Source organism: Pseudorca crassidens, chromosome 3 (assembly GCF_039906515.1).
Source record: "Pseudorca crassidens isolate mPseCra1 chromosome 3, mPseCra1.hap1, whole genome shotgun sequence".
Lineage (NCBI taxonomy): Eukaryota > Metazoa > Chordata > Mammalia > Artiodactyla > Delphinidae > Pseudorca > Pseudorca crassidens.
The window spans coordinates 125,113,882-125,135,421 of record NC_090298.1 but is presented as its reverse complement, the minus strand read 5'-3'; the positions used below and the strand labels follow the sequence as shown (position 1 = coordinate 125,135,421).

The window sequence follows — 21,540 nt, the reverse complement described above, 5'->3', positions numbered from 1 at the left end:
AAGTTCAATCCCTGCTCTGCCACTTTCTAGTTGTGTCCTCGGACCACACACATAATCTCTCTGACCCTTAATTTCTTCATTTGTAAAGTGGGAATAATAATGGATGTGGAGATTAGATGAAATCATGCTTAAGAAGCACTTATCACAATAGTAACCACTAAATAAATGTCAGTTGTGGTCATAATAGTTGTAATGAATAATGTGAATGGAGTGAATTATGTTGAATAATGTAGATTATATTGAATAACGTAAACATGCTTCTATCTCCTCCAGTTGATAGATTCTTCCCTTGATGTCAACCCTTCTGGGCTACCTTCTTAAGTCTCTTCTGCCTTTCTCACCTGAATTATTTTTAACTTTTTTTTTTTCAGATTACATTCACTGAAGAAAAAATTAACCTCATTCTGTGGATGAAGAAACTGAGTCTTGGAGACATAAGGTAACACTGTTAAGTAAGGTGACCAAGCTGATACATGTAGCAGTGTGCACTACCAATACCCTCAGCCATTGCCTCTTAGCAGGGAAGATGGACTTTCCTAAGAATGACAGAGAAGCACAATCAGTGCCTCGACAGGGATGTGCAGAGGGAACTAGCCTAATGCAGGGAATCAGGAAGGGCTTCCCTGGGAGTTAGCAGTGCTGCAAGGGATCAAGGTTTTTCACTGGCGGAATGCCAGAGCTGGAGGCCAGCGATTCCCAGAGGTAGTATGAGGAATGCTTTCAGGGATCTGGAATGTGAGAATTTAAAAAATTGTAATAATTATGTATTCACTGTAAATTATTGATGCGAGGCTCTGTTTTTACACTTATGAAGTGATAGCGGATTTCCTTTTGAAATACATAAATGTGTGTAAGAACAATACTAGGTAAACATTAGCTGTGGTGCACATATATGGCAAAAATCATGATCCCAATAGTCTAATGTCTGAAGTTTGGGAAACTAATTTTGTACCACATTGTTGTTTTTAGAAGAGAAAAACTGAGACTCGGAGATACTAAACGACTTGCTTAATGTCACAGAGTGAGTTGGTGACTGAGCTTAGTCATATGAAAATGTGTTTCGTTTCTCCCAAATCCTAAAATAATAGGAAAAGTGATAGATCAAGTTTGAGATTCAGGAGACATTTTTTTGTGTGTGTGTGGCTTTATTTTATTTTATTTATTTTTACATCTTTATTAGAGTATAATTGCTTTACAATGGTGTGTTAGTTTCTGCTGTAAAACAAAGTGAATCAGCTATACATATACATATATCCCCATATCCCCTTCCTCTTGCGTCTCCCTCCTACCCTCCCTATCCCACCCCTCCAGGCGGTCACAAAGCACCGAGCTGATCTCCCTGTGCTATGCGGCTGCTTCACACTAGCTATCTACCTTACGTTTGGTAGTGTATATATGTCCATGCCTCTCTCTCGCTTTGTCACCAGGAGACATTTGACAAATGATTCTCAGTTCTCCAGGCAGCCGATTCTCTGATTAGAGTCTTGCGGATGCTTTCCTATTGTTGTTGTTGTTGTTTTTCAAATTAAATTCTTTTCCCAGTCCTTGTCTCCTGGATCCTCCGCAGTGATGGGTGGGCCTTGGCTTTCGAAGGAGGATTTGTGATCGAATCAATTTGCTTTTCTGGCCCCTGAATCATTAGGTTAAGTTCTGACTCTCAGCTGACCTTACCTGGAGATGGGGAGGGACAGACCCAGGATTTCAAGTCTGGATGGGGCTGCAGCCAAGCTAGACCTCTACCTTGGGATGTGGCCTTGAGTTTAACCTCTTCCTCCCTGGGCTGCCTACCTCATGGGGCTGTTGGGAAGAGAACATGAGACCAAGTATTTGGAGGTGAGATGCCTGCCACTGAAGGGGCTGTCATGACCATTCGTGCACTCCCTGTCAGCAGAAGCAATGAGGCACGTGAACAGGACCATCAACCGTCCTGGCCGGCTGATTCCAGAGCACGGGCTGACCGAGGGCTGACCCTGCTCTGATGTGCATGCATTTACTCAACAGTCAGACTGTCTTCTGAGAGGGAAAACCTGCCGCTCATAAAATAATGTCACAAACAAGATCTCATGTTGATTTTTACAGTCACCCTCAGAGTAATCATTATCATGACTGTTTTGGTAAGGAGGACACTAAAGCCGGGACCTGTGAAACAGATCTGTCCCAGGGTGACCAGGCTGGTGAGTGGTGACCTTGGGACCCGCCCACGGAATTTCTGGCTGCCAGACAGGGGCTCTTTCCTCAGTACCTTCACTGCCACCACGCATTCTGCACTGAGCCAGGAGGGTGGCAAAGGCAGGACCTGACCTTCAGCGGACTTGCCCATTTGTTTCTGCAGTTGTCATGAAGTGTCACACGGTTCTCATTTTATGGATGGGAAACAGGCCTAGAGGGAAGAGAGAATGAGAAGAACTACCATTAATCTCTAATTGATTTCTAACCAAATTAGGAAAATCAGCTTTTCCCATAAGTGGAGATGATTGTGACAGTTGTAGGCTGTATTCTTCATTAGGAGCTAGATTTCTAGAAGAATTTGGGCAGTTTGAATTCTTTGCCTCTAATATAGACCTTTCCAGCTTTTATCTGCTCATCCGATTATTGTCATTATTATATATATCTCTAGTAGTCAAGCTTCTCCAGAGACATAGAAGCAGTAGGATGTGTGTGTGTAATATATATATAATGGGTATATATATGTATAGAGAGAATGTGTATATGTATAGATTGATTGATTGATTGATTGATTGGTTGATTGATTTTAAGGAATTAGCTCATGTGATTGTGGAGGTTGCCAAGTCCAAAATCTGCAGGACAGTTCAGTAGGATGAAGACCCAGGGAAGAGTTGCAGCTTGAATCCCAAGGCTGTCTGGAGGTAGAATTCTCTCTTCCCTGGGGGAGGACAGTCTTTTTCTATTAAGTTCTTCAAGTGATTGGATGAGGCCCACCACATTATGGGGCGTAATTTGCTTTATTCAAAGTCAACTGATTAAAATGTTAATTTAATCTAAAAATTAACTTCACGGCAGTATCCAGCTGTGTCTGGCCAAATATCTGGGCACTGTGGCTTAGCCAAGTTGACACATAAAATTAACCATCACAGTATATAAACATATAATATGTGGGATAACATAAGCTAATATTTACTAACCATTTATTATGAGCCAGGCAACATTATCTCATTGAATAATTCCTCCTAATGACTATAGTACAGTACCTTACACATAGATAGAAACAAATGGTGGTTTTAAAAATCAGAAGGCAATTCAGAGTAGAGGTTAAGAAGGAGGGTTTTGGCACCGGGCAGACCTGAGTTCAAGTTCTAATTCTGCCAGCATCTAACTTGGGCCAATTACTTAATCTTTCCAAGTCTCTTTTTCCTCATCTGTAAAAGAGAATTAAAAATAGTACTTACTTGGGACCTCCCTGGTGGTGCAGTGGTTAAGAATCTGCCTGCCAATGCAGGCGACACGTTCGAGCCCTGGTCCAGGAAGATCCCACATGCCGCGGAGCAACTAAGCCCGTGCACCACAACTTCTGAGCCCGTGTGCCACAACTACTGAAGCCCGTGTGCCTAGAGTCCATGCTCCGCAACAAGAGAAGCCACCGCAATGAGAAGCCCGCGCACCGTAACGAAGAGTAGCCCCCGCTCGCCGCAACTAGAGAAAAGCCTGCCCGCAGCCAAAAATAAATAAATAAATAAATTTATTTAAAAAAAAAATAGTACTTACTTCATCAACGTAGCAGGGACTTGATAAACAGTTATCGACAAAATGAAGGTTGAAATAACCTCCAGGGTTATTATGAGAATTAAAGGAGATAATTTATCTAAAGCTCCTCACGTAGTACCTGGCACATGGTGAGAACACATGTGATTATTTTTCCTCTTGACTTCTGCATACACAGAGTCATGGCTGGCAGCTGTTGGGATCCACCTAACAGGACTTGTAAGTTGTGGGTCCAGGAAGGTCTTGCCGCTAAAGACCAGGCCAGAACAGAACAGAAATCTCCCTCATCTGACTCAGAGGCTGGTTTCTCTTACTTGGCATAGTCCTTGGGGCGGTCAGTTCTCCGCTGCTCCCAGAATTCCTTTCTCGGAGCTCTGGCTGTGACTGGGTTTGGCAGGGAGTGTTCTCCAGGTGATGTGGTCTGGAGCCGGATGAGCTTCCCACATCTCTGCCAGCACACCCTGCTCCTTGTTTGCAGCCCGGCCATCAGCCCTGTCACACAAAGCTCAATTTACTGCCTCTCAATGGAAAATAGCTGCCTTCTCCTCCTAACGGCCATGACCTCCCTGCAGACACTCACTCTATCGATTAGGCTAATCGTTCTCATTTATTCTAAGGCAAATTGCACTATTTGCACTTGGAGTATAAGGACATCAGGAATACCACAAACCAGCATTGTGTTAACTAATGCATTCATCATTCAATAAAATATCGTAGTGCACTGAAGACTGGAATCCCAGCTCTGCTATTTACCAGCTGTGTGATCTTAGTAAAATTTCTTAATCTCTCTTAGGTCTCAGTTTCTTCATCTGTAAAATGAGGACAAGGTGAATGCCTACTCAGAAAGGTCATTAGGACATTTAAATAAGTATGTAAGACATGTAAATACATGCCTGATACATAGTAAGTGCTCAACAAATAGTAGCTATTACTATTATTATTATTACTACTGCTACTTCTAACTCTATTTGGTGCCAACAACTCTACTGGGTGTCGTGGGAACAGCAGTGAACACAACACATTCTGTCCCTACCTTTGTGAAGTTTATATACTTGTGAGTAGGGGAGAAAAAGAATAAACAGGTCAAACAAACAACCCCCCCCCACCAGATGTGATTACAAATTGTGATAAGTGTCCTAAAGAAAACCAACAGGATGCTTTGACAGACACAGAGTGGGCTGGGGGAAACAACTTAGAGAGGCAGGTAGTGGAAGGTGTCCCTGAGCTGCTACTAGTTAGGCTGAACTCGAAGGATGAGAAGGAGAGGGAAGAAAGGAACAGTAGGAATAAGGAAGAGCACGTATGAAAGCCTCGAGGCAGAAAGAATTTGGCGTGTTCATGAGAAAGGGAAAGGTCAGCGTGGCCAGAGGAAAAGAAGAGAAAAGAGCGGCAGCGAATGCTGACAGAGCACTCGCTCTATGACAGACGCTCTGGGGCACTTCACGTATGTTTAGCCATCTAGCCCCCGTGCCCACCTGAGGAGGAGGAGGTGCTGTCACAGCCCGGATCAGGACCTGCTCGTGACAGTCCACACATTCTCCTTGGCTTTTGGTGCCTGCAGCATTAAGCACAAACTCTTAGTTTGGCATTTCAGATGCTTCAAAACATATATACAATGGAATATTACTCAGCCATAAAAAGAAACGAAATTGAGCTATTTGTAATGAGGTGGATGGACCTAGAGTCTGTCATACAGTGTGAAGTAAGTCAGAAAGAGAAAGACAAATACTGTATGCTAACACATATATATGGAATTTAAGACAAAAAAATGTCATGAAGAACCTAGGGGTAAGACAGGAATAAAGACACAGACTTACTACTAGAGAATGGACTTGAGGATATGGGGAGGGGGAAGGGTGAGCTGTGACAGGGCGAGAGAGAGTCATGGACATATACACAGTAACAAACGTAAGGTAGATAGCTAGTGGGAAGCAGCCGCATAGAACAGGGAGATCAGCTCGGTGCTCTGTGACTGCCTGGAGGGGTGGGATAGGGAGGGTTGGAGGGAGGGAGACGCAAAAGGGAAGAGATATGGGAACATATGTATATGTATAACTGATTCACTTTGTTATAAAGCAGAAACTAACACACCATTGTAAAGCGATTATACTCCAATAAAGATGTAAAACAAAAAAAACAAAAAAAACAACAAAACAAAAAAAAATAGCCCCAACATAACTTTCCAGTTTTATTTCCTTTTTTCATTTTGCTGTTCACCTTGCCCTTTCTACTTGCATAAGTAAACACACTTTCCTTGTGAAAATTTAAAATGATACAGGTAAATTTCAAGTTCCTTTTACCACTGTCTCCCCTTCCCTATCTTTAGCTCAGGTGGCCTCCCCAGAGGTGATACTGCATGCAGTTTGCTGTGAGTCCTTTCAGACATTTCTAAAATCTATAGATTTATGGTTACATCTAGCGAGTACGTCAACATGTAGAAAATATATAGAATAATTTTGTGTTTTTAATAAATAGAACAAGTTATTGAATTGGTCTCACTGGATGATTGACTCATGCCTCCACAGTCCATTGGTCAGACCCAACAGGAGGCTCCGCCCAGCTCAAGGCAGTGTGCGCAGAGGTGGTGGGACGTGCCGGGATTATTATCTTCCCCTGTGCCTGGAAAGAAGAGGACTGAAAAGGGTGAGTACTAGAGGGTTCTACCACAGACAGTGATGTTTAAAATGTCCTTTGAAAAATAAATTTCCTGAAGGAAAAATTGAAGTCATTAAAAAAAAAATTAAAGAATGGTATAGCAGTCTATAGGCATAGACTTACAGCAAAAATAGAGAAGGTGGTATGAGAGTGGACTTTGCAGCCTGGAAGGTGTGTCATCCTGTGCTCCTGTGGAACTGTCAGATTTAGTGACACAGGCTACAGGCATCATCCTGCAGAGCTCTTCAAGCCCACTGCTGCTGCCAGGTGCCCCCACCCAAGCTTTCCAGGATGTCCAGCCTGGAAAGATGCTGACCTCATGTCCCTTTCCCTCTCTGCTCAGAAACTTCAGTAACCCAACCTGCTCGCTGCAGTCCTCCTACAGTTATCCAGCTTAAGACCCAGAGCCCCTCCCTAAAATGCCTGGAGATCTTGGCCCCAGGTAATGGCCTCTTGCTAGTCACCAGCATCCCCCCAACACGTGCTGACTCCTTCCCACATAAATCTCCTACGGCTCCTGAAAATACCATACGGGACCATGCTTTGAGGAGGATCGTGTGTTGTTTTGGCAGCGCTCTGTTTCAAGAAGTTTGGGAATGCAGTTAGAATGTGGAACGGCTACAAGGGGAGGGGAGAGAGAGAAAGTGGAAGGTGGGAGGGTAGGGGATGGGAAAGGTGGGGTCGTGGTGGTGGGAAAATCCTTGCTTCTCACTCTCAATTCTTCATATTTCTTCTCATTTTTCATATTTTAAAATAAGTGGTCACTTTGGACTGATGTCAAGCAGCACAAACGAGGCAGCTTTGCAGGGACTAAAGGTGTGAGGACTGAAGCACCGTTTTTAGCATACAGCACCCAATAAATGTTATCCCTTAGCATGATTTATAATAAAACATCACACTTGATCCTCATAAGACCCTTGTGAGCAGAGCATATCAGGTACTCTCACAGCTGTTTTACAGACATGGAAACTGAAGCTGAGAGAGTTAAAATGACTAGAGCGAGGTTCTTTAGCAAATCTGTGACTAGGGTCAGGAACAAGGTCTATGGACTTCCCATCCTATGCTGTTTAAGCTGATACCCTACCATTCTGCTTACCTTCTAGTCAATGATCAAAGAAAGATGCTTGTCTGGTTTTTTTTGTTTTGTTTTTTCACGTACATTAGAGGAAAAGACCCTTTAACCTTTTTAGAAAGTCCTGTGGGCCTCACACTCAAAATATTCGGCTGAATTCCTAATGAACATACTCTGAGGTTTTCACCGGCTTCTCCCTTGTGTAAACATGCTGTGGCTCACCACTAAGGCAATATTATGCCGTCTGAAGCAGCAATTCAATTGAAGCTTCTGTCCATCAACCCCAGTGTGTGCGGGTGGAGCCCTCCACTGAATTACACAGTCATAATTCCTCTTGGTGGGATTATACCTTTTTGGTGGAGTAACACGCATTTATTTGACCATTTGTTTATATTCCACAACAGTTACTGATATGCTTTGAGTGCTGAGAAACTGATACATCAAGATATTTTGAGCTGTTGGATTATGAGTGTTGGGGTATTTTAGAGGGCTTGGAAAATAACATCCCTCTTCCCTGCCCAAGTTGAGAACTAACTGAGCATCAGGAAAATGAAGATTAAGATGTCAGCATTATTACTGACTGAAGCTGGGTTGGGGGGCTGCTGCCTGACTGTGGAGCCGAATGGGTGTGCTCATGCTTCTCACCAGTGCCTGGCAGGGCGGGGCCACCAAAGGCTTCCCAGCAGGTACAGAACTGTCCCCAAGCTTCCTGCATGGCCTCGAGCACAGGTCTACAGCGGTCTCCTTTCTGCTGGAGCCCATCCCAGGGGAAGTGAGGGTGCACCCAGAACCTCGAATCTCTTCCACACTGACCAGTCAGGAAATCCCCTCTTCCTCCTATGAGGAGCACTGTGGGAAGAAAGAAGGCAGGAATGTCTTCAAGATGAAGTTCTTTTATGTGGAAATATGGGTGGTGAGGAAGACTTCCCTCGTAACAGTGAGAAAGGAGTGGAGGAATTTATTAGTGCCAGCCAGTTCTCTGGGAATTCTTCACAAGTTATAGACTAGGTAGCCTGTCTACACTGAAGAATGTTAGAATCTGGATAAACTTGCATCTGGATTGTCTGTGTTTCAAAGGAAAAATGATTGAACTCTGCTGGTGATGGAACAGAGTCCAGTCTCTAGTTTGGTATCCCAGGCTAGAGCAGGCTGTGTTCACTGGAAGCAGACACAGGGATGGACTTTGGGGTGTTAGATGTTGATATAGGATCAACACCTGTGAAAAGAAAGGGGAGGACACAGGAGTGGGCAGAGGAAGAAGTCAAAGCAGGCCCAACAAAGCTTCAGGTAACCGGGTGGGGAGCTTGGGAGTAAATGTTCCCCTTCAGCATCACCCCACAGTGAGCCAAAATACCCCGCCTCCCTCTGTTGCTGGTGGGGACTCAGGCCCGATGGTTCTCTGTAGCTGAGGCAGACCCTGTGGAGCTGACGGCTGGGCAGCGGGATCTGGGCAGCTTGTGTGCATGTCTGCCACGAAGGCCTTTCATTTCCAGGTCCCTGACTGTGCCTGCTGTCTCATTCTTTGCTATTGCCTACCTTTTTCTTGACACTTAAGTGAAGCCCAATTGCTTTACTTCCCGCAAGCCCTCATGCCTCTGGTTGTCCTCTAGATAGATCATCCTTTCTGTTCTCTCATTCTCGTGTCTGTGACTCCACTTGGGTATCATTTCCTCTAGGAAGATTTCCCCGACCCCCAGGCTGGGCTGAGTACCACTCCACCGGTATTCATAGCATTCTCCTAGCACTTACCAGATGATATTACATTTTCTGTGGACAGACTTATCTCTGCCAGGTCTACGTTTGTCTACAGATTGTCTCTTGTTCACCTTTGGACCTGGAGTTCCCAATAAGGTCCTGTTACACGGTAGGTGTTCAACAGACATCTGTCCTCTTATTCCACCCCCTGCCCCTTATAAGAGCCACGTCCTTGTCCAATGAACATTCGTTGAGCACTTTTGTGCAGCTATGACAGGGCGTCACAGAGCAGTGGGCCGCCTTCATTACTGTAGCCATGACAGTGCCCAGAGTAGAATCTTTTACGTTATCATTTTTCGGGAAATACTGTTTTTTTAATCGGGCCCTATCTTCTCTTGCCAAAATTGCTTCAACGCAGCATCTGGAAGCTGTGAAGCACTTGAGCAAATATTGCCAGGCACAGGGACAAGCAAGGCATTGGAGAATCTTTGAAATAATTTCTTAGGGGAGGAAGCTGCTAAGGTAAATTGCCCTTCTTGATTTGCTTTTATCTGCGCCAAAGAGGAATTACTCAGAGCTCTATGGAGATAAATGAATCCTAGATGATTAGATCTGTAAAGAGTTTCAGGGTGATGAGGTGGAGATGGGCATGGAGTTTGCACAGAGTGCACGCAACCACACATTCCCCAAGAAAGAGGAAGAATCAGGAAGCTGGAGAAAATTTGACATTGTCTCTCCCCTCAAGTCCAGTTCTCTGGGGATGGAAACTAGTCTCCCGAAATGCTCAAGAGCCGGAGAGGCCACAAGATGCAAACCCGCTCCCCCAAGATTGGCATGGAAATGTGAAAACAAATGCTTTTTGGTCTGCTGGCTGAGCCACAAATCCTGAGCAGAGGCAAGATCTGACAGGCAGAAGCATATCAGGGGCTTCAAACCAGCCAAACGGGAAAAGGAAAGGCCCCTTCAATTGTTTGAGGGAGAAGAGGAAGACCAAAGGCAGTATTATCTTTCATCAGCCACTCCCTGTGGGGCAATGAGCTTTCCAAAGAGTACAGCCTCCTCTTAGCAGGGCAGGGAGGAGCCGCCTCTTTCTTCACTAAAAAAGCCTGATTCTGACCAGATATCAAATCTGTGAGAACTGGAACTACTTGGGGTCCAATCAAAGCCAGTCACTGGGTTGGCATTGATTATCTCTCTGCAGTGTGTGTGTGTGTGTGTGTGTGTGTGTGTGTGTGTGTGTGTGTGTGTGTGTGTGTAGGGGTTGGTGGGGAGGACTGTGAGATTTATGCTGCAGAGGTTAGCCAGGTTTGTAAGGAGTCCTGTCTTCTGACCTGTGCACTGGGGACACAGATAGGATTATAAGCCAGTTCCTGCCCCCAAGGGACCAGAGGCCAGTAGGAGAGACAGACGTGCAACATTAATGATGGTAGCAGTAACCGCTACGTTATTGAGGGCTTTCTGTGGACTGTTGTGATCCCATTTATTCCTCATAACGGCACCAAGAGACGTTATTACTCACAGCAACTCTCCATTACACCCACGAGGAAACAGGCTCAAAGAGCTTAGTTACCTATTCAGATGGTAGAAGAAAGACTCAAACCCAAGTCTTTGTGACTCATACTCTAAGCCACAGTTTCTCAACGGGGAGTGATTTTGGTCCCTCCCCACCACTCCCCAGGGGACATTGGCAAGGTCTTGGAGGCATGTTTGGTTGTCACAATGTGGGAGATGGCCATTAGCATCTAGTGGGTAGAGACGACCAGAGCTGTCAGACATCCTGTGGTGCTCAGGTCAGCCCCACCCCACCCAAACAAGGACATATTGTCTATGGGCCCAAAATGTCGATGGTGCTGAGGTTGAGAACTGCTGCTCTAGGCCATCTCTGCCCACTTCATCAAAACAGGTCTCCACCAGCCCCTCATTATGTTTAGCTTAGTTCCTCAATGTTTCATTTATGGTGCTCATCACAGTGTATTATTTTTGTTCGTGGTTTCGTTTGTTATCTGTCTCACTCACTCTAAGCTGCCTGAGGGCAAAGACTGCCTTCCTCCTTCAGTCCTGTATCTCCAACACCTGGCACACTGCCTGGGACATAGTCGGTGCTCTGTAACTATTTGTTGAATGAGTAAGTGAGCAAATAAACAGAGAAATTAAACACTCCGTACAAAGTCACAAGAACAAACTGGCAAACATAGTGTTGAATCCTAGGTCTGTCTGATTCCAAATGTGCTCCTGACCCACACGCACAGGACTAAGACAATTTAGTGTCATGGGACAGAGGATTGTCCTCTAGGAGCTCCGAGTCCCGCAGAGGAGAGAGAAAAAGTCTGTGCGTGCCAGGGTCTGATGCCAAATTCAAACTGGGAGAGAAATGAGGGAAGGAAGGAGATGGGAAGAGGCTCAGGGCTCACAAGGGCCCTGGCACTTACAAGTGGAGAGAAGACTTAGTGGAGAGTTTCCCAGGTATTAAAAGAATGGCTTAGAATGACCAGAATCAATCGTTTCTTAGCAAAGATGGGCAATACATTTATCTTCTCCCAGTCCTCAGGGACTCTGGGCCTCTTTTAATTCACCCAAAATCATGGCTGGGGGCACCACAGAGGCATGTTCAAGTCCTAGAAGCGCCCGAAAGTCAAATTCCAGGCCGGCTTCATCAGGTGAATGAGGGCCTGGCAGCAGTTGTCTCCTGCCCCGGGCTTGTGTCTCCTCTGCAGCCCGCCAGCCTGCCAGCGACAGCCTTTCAAGAGCCAGTGGGAGAGCAAACTCCCATGACTCATGGCTGGGGAAGCTGTCAGGGTGAGGGGAGACAAGGGCACACGAGGGCAAGGGCAGCGAGAGAGTGGAAGGCAAAAGGAAGGGGAGTGGAGTGGAAGGCGGGAGCCAGGTTAGTGACCAAACAGGGAAGAAGCAAGCAAGAGAGGGAGAGAAGGAGGGAAGGAGAGCAATACTATGAGTAATAGTAACGATAGCAAATACTTGGAGTATTGACAATTGCCTCAAATGGTGTGAAGTCCTTACAGTGCATAATCACCTTTAATCCTGAAAATAATTCTATGGTGTAGGTTCTTTTTTTTTTTTTTTTTGCAGTACGCGGGCCTCCCACTGCCGTGGCCTCTCCCGTCGTGGAGCACAGGCTCTGGACGCGCGGGCTCAGCGGCCATGGCTCACAGGCCCAGCCGCTCCGTGGCATGTGGAATCCTCCTGGACTGGGACACGAACCCGTGTCCCCTGCGTCGGCAGGCGGACCCCAACCACTGCGCCACCAGGGAAGCCCCTAGATTCTTTTTATTGTGTCCTTTTTATGAATAAAAACAACAAAAAGCCCCACAAGTCACAGAGACCTTAACCAATCTAAGGACACATGGGTTGTTGTTGGTGGATTCAGATGGGAAAGAGGGAAGGAAAGAGCTGGTATGGTAGATGAGTGGAGAATAAACTCAAAGTTCCATAGTGTGTCGGGGGCAGACAGCAGAGTCCTGGAAACTGAACTCTGGCTCAGAGTCTTAATGAATGTCTGTCTTTGACTGTCCTACTCATCTAGTATCTTAGGAGCAGCCTAAGAAAGTTCTTTGCTTGAATGGGCTTCAATGACAGATTATATTGGAGAGTCCTTGGTGACATGTGAGCCCAAGATAATTGCAATGCCATCGTTAGATATTGATTCTTCCTTCGTAACACAAACATGAGTCACAAAAATAATCCAATCTTATTATGCCTGGGGGCAAGGAAAACAAACAAAGAAAGGTCCATCGGTCATTTTCACATCTGTTATCTCGTGTGATATTTTCGCTTTGTACTAGGTGTCAGGCTCCATATTGCACCAAAGAGGAAATAGGTTCAGAGAGAGGAACTTCAATTAGTAAGAATCTAGGATCCAAATTTGGGTCTTCTCCAAATCTTTAGCTTCTTCCTAAATACAAATCTTGGGCACCGTATTGAAAGTCATGCTCAGTGTCTCTTAAATGCAATTATTATTATTATTTTTTTTTTCAAACTAACTTCCCAGAATGAAAAGTTCTGTTGAAACAAGACCCTGGCCAATTTTTCATGAAGAGAAGATTAATGATAGGATCTGTTTAAAATCATATTGCTTATGTCAAATGTCCTTTTAATTAATTAATTAATATTTTTCGTTGTGTTGGGTCTTCGTTGCTGCGCGGGCTTTCTTTAGTTGCGGCGAGCGGGGGCTACCCTTCGTTGTGGTGTATGGGTTTCTCATTGCAGTGGCTTCTTGTATCATATCGGAGCACGGGCTCTAGGTGCGCAGGCTTCGGTGGTTGTGGTGCACGGGCTTAGTTGCTCCGCGGCATGTGAGATCTTCCCAGACCAAGGCTTGAACCCGCGTCCCATGCATTGGCAGGCGGATTCTTAACCACTGCGCCACCAGAGAAGTCCTGTCAAATGTCCTTTTGATAACTATTTATAAAAGGGCTTATTTAAAATACAAAAATTTTGTTCCCCCAAAAGTAACATGTGTCCTCCTAGGGACAAATTAATAGAAGCAAACAGTAGTGTTCTTGGAAATCCCCTGGATAAATAATTTTGTACGCGCTGTTCCCTTTAGCCCTGCCTTACCTGCGGCTACACCTCTCTTGAATCAACTCTGCTGAAGTCCTCTTATTCTCTGCACTCTGGTTGCCTTTCCTTCCCTCCACTCCACCCCCTACACCCTCAGCTCCTATAGATCTTTCTTTCCATGTAATTTCTTAGCCCTTCCTATCCATACCTCTTAGAAAGCAAACCCCCTGGGGCTGGGGCCTGGTTTTTCTTCACTGTCACTGTGACCTCAGCGTGCTGCCTGGCTCATAGTAGTTGAACAATAAATATTTGTTGGATGAATGAATGCATGGGTCACCCGCTACTAAACACAGCCTGGCTGGCACTGTTAATTCGAGTTCTCTCCTTCTTTATTTGTCTCTTCTATTTATACTCCTAACAACAACCCTGGCACACAGAATGGGAGCTCTGTTTGTCAGGTGAATCAAGGAAGGAAAGAAATACTGAAATATTGTTTTATAAAACATGCTTTCAATAGAAACAGAATTTATCCATCTTGTGAAATAACATCATATCTCTCCTCTGTCCTGAAGAGAGTGGAGATGAGATGTTGGGTGGTGGAGGTAACTTAACAGTCTCTATAAGTGGGTGCATTTTTATGGTGCGTTTGCATGATCACAGATTCCTAATGCTTCTGGTTGACAGAGACCTTAGCAATCAAGTGGCAGTAGTGGTAATAGTGAAGTTTAACAGTTATCAAGTACATTAGTCCAGGCTCTGTGCCAAGGGTTTTGTTTGTATTAACTCATTAAATTCTTACAACCAACCTGTGAGATAGGACTGTGTATTATTCCCATTCAACAGCTGAGGAAACTGAGGCACAAAGAGCTACATAAACAGGACTCTCTGAAGACTTATGGGTGTGTGGGGGAGCTTCTAGGCTGCTCTGGGGATGAGGGGAAAGTGCAAGACCATGTGAAGGCAAGGAAGGCTATCAGGCAAGAGCCTGCCCTCCTCTCCTATATCGAGAGCTGCTATTCTGTTAAATGTTTTACGTATCAGGCTCCTGCAAAAATATTTCTTAGGGGAACAGGGTTTTATCTAGCTAGAAAGAAAGACAGATATTTTAGTTTTACAGATAAGATACAAAGATTTCAGGATGTTAAAACACTTGGCAATTGTCATCATGGCTAAGCCAGGTCTAAAAATCTCAACTCCAAATAGTCCAGGAATCTATTTCCTATGCCGTGTTACTCGGGTGCCCGGTATCTCCATAATGGCACTTAAATTTGGTATAACTCATTGACCATGACTTCTTTGTCCAAACTTTTGTTTCCAGAGGTATGTTCTGAGCAATACTGAGTAAAATAAGGTTAATTACAAGGTAAATTTAGAAGTATTTGTCTTGCAGAATTGTTAGAGGAAAACAGGAAGGACAAGGCAAAGCTAGACAAGGCAGGAAGTAGTAAGAGTACTCAAGGCATTTGGAGAAGACCAGGGTGTGTGTGTGGAGGTGGGGTACTGTGTATGACAAAATAGGCAGGCTTCTGACCCTGGAAAAAATGACAACAGCAATAACAATAACAATAACATTTTTTTTTGAATGCCTAACATGTGACATGTTCATAAAGCTCAATGCTTTACATGCACCATCACTTTTAATATTGAGGCCAACCAGCTCTCCTTGTTTCCTTGAAGAGGAAATGGATGCTTATAGAGCTGGTAAGTGGCAGAGAGAAAACCAATGTCTGTCTGGCATCAAAGTGCATGCTCTGAATCCCTCAGCTACACTGTGACTTCAAAGCCCCCAGAATCACTGGGACTTAGGCATTTTTGTACCCAGCAGCAGCTCTTGGGACTAGGTCTACCTCAGAGCTAAGGCCCCTGGCCCCGACTCAGGGACCCTATGAGAAGCTTGAATTAGATCTACCTTTACAGCAAGCTGAGCCAGTCTAGGGTGATTCAACCACCTGCTACTTGGATGCCTGAGATTCTTTGACCTGGGGACCAAGGCTTCCATTCCCCAGTTAGAGATAAAATACTGAGATTCTTGGTGGCTGCGTTTTAGTCAATGAGCAAGTTGGAAACGATGGCCAAAAGCAATCCCTGCACTTTTATAGCCTTTTAAGATTTTCAAAGTATTTCCCCTCTGTGTTTTTTCAAGGTCATTAGGACAGATGTTACAACTCCTACTTGACGGATCAGATCAGAACGAAGGAAAAATTTATGGAGAGTTACACACATCTCGGAAGTGGTTGACCAAGAACTCAATCCCTCATCTTTTCAGGTCATTTCCTCTTTGCCAGGCACTAGAACGGTGAAGGTCCTAGAAGGGATTAGAAGTGTGAAGGGCAGGAGAGAAGCTCTGCTGACGGGCCCAGTATGGAAAAAAACCGGGTAAGTGACTCTTCAGAGGGTACAGCATTGGCTGGCCCTGCCTCTCTTCAGCTGGGTGGGGGCCCAGAGGAACTGTGCCTGGAGGTATTTTTGTCCTGTTGTTTCAGCTCAGACAGCTCCACTTGGAATGATTTATGATGATTTCTTGGGTTTGTTTTGTAAACACAGTCCATACCACAGGAGGGAGTTACATTCCCACGGTCTTCCTTCACCAGTGGTATTGCTCTAAAATTATTTTGCTTTGGGCTGATACTATACTGTTAAGCGTTCTCAAGTTGTTGAACCTAGAACTTTAAGATGGTGAAAGGCCTCAGAGGTTGCCCAGCCCATCTGTCTCATTTTATAGCTGGTGAAACTGAGGCCTAGATATGGGGAAGGACTTGCCTGAAGCACACGGCCAGCTACAGCCAACGGCTGGGCTAGAACATCTATATACCCTCAGATGTTTCTTCCATGATTACTATATCTCTGGGAGGAGAAAAGCAAGCCCAGCAGATACAGTCTACTGCTTCATGGAGCTCAGAATTTATTAGGGGAGATAGACCTAACAGGTAATTAAAAACCACTTTGAGATATCACTTCACACCTGTCAGAATGGCTATTATCAAAAACACAAGAAATAAATGTTGGAGCGGGTGGGGAGAAAAGGGAACCCTTGTGCACTGTTGGTGGGAATGTAAATTGGTGCAACCACTATGGAAAACAGTATGCAGGTTCCTCAAAAAATTAAAAACGGAAGTACCATATGACCTAGAAATTTTATTTCTGGGTATTATCTGAAGAAAATAAAACAATAACTCGAAAAGATATACGCACTCAGTGTTCATTGCAGCATTATCTACAATAGACAAGATATGGAAGCAACTTAAGTGTCCGTCAATAGACGACTGGATAAAGAAGATGTGGTACATATGTACAATGGAATATTACTCAGCCATAAAGAAGAATGAAATCCTGCCATTTGTGACAACATGGAAGGACCTAGAGAGTATTATGCTAAGTGAAATAAGTCGCAGAAAGACAAATACCATACGATTTCCCTTATATGTGGAATTTTAAAAACAAAAACAAATGAACAAACATAACAAAACAGAAACAGACTTCCAGATACAGAGAACAAACTGGTGGTTGCCAGATGAGAGGAAGGTAGGGGGATGGGTGAAATAGGTGGTGAAGGGAGTTAAGAGGTACAAACTTCTAGTTATAAAATAAAGTCACAGGGATGTAATATAGGGAATATAGTCAATAATATTGTAATAACTTTGTATGGTGACAGATGGTAACTAGACTTACTGTGGTGATCATTTCATAATGTATAAAGATATTGAATCTCTATACTGTACACCTGGAACTGATATAATATTTTAAGTCAATTATACTACAATTAAAAAAACAAGATAGGGCTTCCCTGGTGGCGCAGTGGTTGAGAGTCCGCCTGCCGATGCAGGGGACACGGGTTCGTGCCCCGGTCCGGGAAGATCCCACATGCCACGGAGCGGCTGGGCCCGTGAGCCATGGCCGCTGAGCCTGCGCGTCTGGAGCCTGTGCTCCGCAATGGGAGAGGCCACAACAGTGAGAAGCCCACGTACCGCAAAACAAACAAACAGACAAACAAAGAAAACCAAGATAATTAAAAGTGTTGCAGGGAAGGAGTAGAGGTGCTTTGAGGGCTCATAACAAGGGGGTATAACCTGGCCTAGGGTTGAGTGATGGCTGCCTTTAGGGCATGAGTTTCAGAAGGAGGAGGAAGAGTTGGTCCACGGAGCAGCAGGAGAGACCTCGTTCTGGGAAGAGGGACCAGCACGCACCCAAGGCAGGTGGAAGCATGAGTCTGAGGCTCTGAAAGTTGGCCAGGGCAGGAGCCAGGCGCCACAAGGCAAGGTTAGGGAGAGGGGCAGGGGATCCGGCGGGCCTCATGGGAATTTAGTCTGTACTCTAAACAGAGTGGAGAGCCATGAGAGTTTCAAGCAGAAGAACAGGAAAGTGATGAGGTTTGGTTTGATTTTTAAGTCACACCCCTCCAGCTGCTCTGAAAGAAATGGGCTGGGGAACATTGATATAGAGACTGGCTCCTTCCCCTCTGCAAAGTGGCCTTCATGCCTGAGAGTCCCCCATTAGCCTATGCACCACTAGGATAGTGGATTCCAGTTGTGGTTTCTTTTAGGGCAGGTGTCAAGCACAAAAGTGGGCACAGGACACATGCTCTGTAAAACCCTCGTGGCCCGATTTGGGGCAAAAGCCAGACAATGGTGTCTTTGCTGGTGTTTGAGGGACACAGTGGAAGTTTGTAGGGCCTGAAGGAAATGCCTGGGGTGGAGGATGTGATGACAAGGGGCAGGGTGCAATCTGGTGGACTTTGATGGCTGGCCTGGTCTAGGTCTCTTGACTTGGATGGGAACAAAGCTGTGCTTGCCAACCTGCAGTTAGAGAAAGCGATGCATATCTTCAAGTGCCTGTGAATGCAGGGAGCTCCAGAGCTCTGACAACCCAGCCCCACAGCAGTCTCTGCACACCAAGCAGGGACATCAGAATCTGGAATTTTCCACCCCTGATTTCCAGTTTAGAAAACCTGTTATATGACTGATCTAGAGAGAGCCCCTCTCTCTTACAGGTCTCAGTGCTTCCTTTTACAGAGTTTTACAGTTCAAAAAGCTATTTTAAATGCTCTTTCCTTTTCCTGTCTCTCCGTTGTTCTATCTGCTTCCCCATCTCTCTTTCATTTTTCCCCTTAGGAGGCAGTATGATGCAGTTAAAAGCAATTGGCTTTAGAGATAGGCAAGTCTGGGTTTGACCTGTGGCTTTTCCACTCGCTAGGTGAGTTGCTTGGGGCACATTTCCTAACCTCTTGGATTCTCAATTTCCTCATCAGTAAAATGAGTATGTTAATATTTTAATCATAGAGTTGCAAGGTTTGAATCAGGTAATATGCATAATATACATAAGAAAGTGGCACATAGTAGGTGCATAATAAGCTACTATTGCTGATCATTTGTTCAGTGTTTATCTGGTAGCTACTGTGGGCCAGGCCCTGGGCTAGGTACTGGAGTCATAATGTTGATCCCCAAAATACCTCTTTCAAGTCTTGGGCAGGGATCAGTGTTTCCAAAGCCCAATTGTAGCATGTGAAGAAAATGGCTCCGCCCCCCACCCCCGCCAAGGGAGGATCTGGAAAATGGCCCCAGATCTAGAAATGGATGTAGGTGCTATTTAAATGATGCTGTCAAGGACTTAGGCTCTCACTTTTCGCCATATTTTCCCCTTGCAGTTTCCTTGTTCAGTTTTGTTCAAATTAAAAATCACATCATGCTTACTACCATGTGGCAGGCCCTGGGCTAGGTCCTACAAAGGACTCCAAGGTGAGTAAGTTGTGGGCCTTTGTCAGTCTGAGAGTGACCATAGGATGGCAACTAAGATGGTCATGGGACAAGACCTGCCCCATGAGGCATGTCTGCAGGGGCCAGTCTCTTTAGCTTGATGGTGAAAGACTCAGTGAACCTTCTAATTTCTGAAGTCTATCATAGGAAAAGGGGTCACATATTATTTTGGGGTCCCCCGGAGGCAGAACCAGGGCCCATGGCAGAAATCACCATAAGGCATATTCTGTCTCATTAAAAGGAATGGAGCTTTCTAATATCTTCAGGTGTCCAGCAATTAGGAAAGTCTCTCTGGTAAGCAAAGCAAACTCCATCTCTGGGAATGCTCAGGCAGGGCTGGATAAATACCCATCAGGGTGTTGTAAAGGCAATGCCTGATTTGGGTGGGGGCTTTGATGGGATGGCCTCTAGGCTTCCTAGTAGCTCTTCGATGCAAGGATTCTAAGTTTCCATTGTCTGCCTGCCAGCTTCCTCCCTCTGGGGCTCACCCTGCAGCTTACCTCACTCCTTCCTGAACCTGGCTCCAGAGCCTTGCCATGGCAACTTACCAATCCGGGTCCAACATGTCAGGCCACCGGGGCATGTGTGAAATAGATTTCACTCTGTGTTCTGGCTGAAAAATTTAGTTTCGTTATCACATCAGCCCCTTTTAGAAATCTTCCCCCTTTAGGTATGTGGGTTTTCTTTCCCAGATTTATATTTCACACACATTTCATATAAAAAGACATGCCAGCATCTGTTACTATACTTTTAAGTTTGATATTTTGGAAAATCAACATCATAGTAGTTTTAAAGTTGCTGAATTCAAATCCTAGCTCTACTACTTACTATCGGTGTTGTCCTGGCCAAGGCTTTTAATCTCTGTAAGATATTAATATCTTAATACCTGTAAGACAAGGTATGACATCTAGGTCATAGAGATGCTGTATGACTAAATAGATAATAACATGCAAAGAACTTAGAACAATGCTGGCACATTGCTTTTAGTAAATGCTAATGGTAAATAAATAATCATTCAATAATAATGTCATTCACTACACTTCATCTGCTATTTACGTATTAATTTTAGAACTATTTCTTGCACATTTTAGAAGTCAGAATATATCAGCTTTGAAAGCGTTCCAGAAGTTACCAATTTCAACCCATCTTTTTACTGCTTAGGAAATTGAGCCTCAGAGGAGTGAAGCTACTTGCTCATCTAGAGGCAGAGGCAGGAGGAGGGTGCAGGGGTCTTTGTTCTTGTCTGACACCTTTTCACACATCACGATTCCCTAATGAGAATTAATTAAGGGTTACCGAATTTTTCTGGTAGGTTGCTTTAAGAAAATAACAAATCACAAGCATGTAACTAACTAAATAAATACTGAAACGCTTCCAAGGAAATTTATTGTTTAAAGAATTGGAAACAGGAAAATGGGATTTATATACTACTTTCTATCTCTGTATTTGGGAGGACTTTGGACGTTGGCTCCCAGGGATCCAGCAGCCCTGCATCCCTACCCCACCCAGGCATGCTTCCATGCCTTTTAAGAAGCAAGGGTTATCCCTGAGATAACCTCGCATGAATGCCTTTTCTCAACAGCCCTCCTAGTTTACTTCTTGGAATACCAGTTCCAGGGCCGGTGCTCTCAGCCTGTGTGGTTTAAACTATTTACAGATATGCTGCCAAACTTTCTTCAATGTGTGTAAAATTTATTTTTGCTTCAGCTGCGCATCACACTGTTGCAAGGATGCCTGCTAGGGAGAACTCTGAGCTAAGTGGATGCTGTGATGTCCTGCAGAGCTGGGTCAACAGGCTGTAAAGAGGCGTGCTGTGAAGCTGAGGCATTCCAAGGAAGACTTTACTGGAATAGGTGGCAACTTGGTTTTGGGAGTTTATAAGAAAGTTTATGATCAGGACAGAGCCAAATTCAAGTCAACCTTCAACTCAGCACTGAGTGAATCATGCAGCTCTGGCTGTCCCATGGAGAGACCTTGTTTAACACTAGACCCGCCTGCTCCCATTGCCCACATTCCTGATTTCAAGTGTGCTGCCCCAATTCCAGAATTTGAAAATGTACTATGAACAAAAAATCCGAGAGCCATTGTCCTAAGGGTGATATGGAACAGAGTGTCCCCTGGTGACATAAT

General features: G+C 44.8%; 1 protein-coding gene across 2 annotated transcripts in view; it reads right to left on the bottom strand.

Moving 5' to 3' along the window:
- Window positions 1–1,145: 1,145 nt before the first annotated feature.
- Window positions 1,146–21,540, bottom strand: part of ADRB2 (adrenoceptor beta 2) — a 96,409-nt gene continuing 76,014 nt past the window's right edge. Inside the window, exons 2-3 of one of the 2 annotated variants that reach the window (XM_067732189.1) lie at window positions 3,842–4,212; window positions 1,146–2,380 (exon numbers count right to left, since the gene is read on the bottom strand). In XM_067732189.1, coding sequence (XP_067588290.1) covers window positions 4,031–4,212 — 182 coding nt within the window. In that variant the 3' untranslated portion in view covers window positions 1,146–2,380; window positions 3,842–4,030. The remainder of the gene's footprint in view (window positions 2,381–3,841; window positions 4,213–21,540) is intronic. The other variant, XM_067732190.1, reaches the window with a different exon arrangement.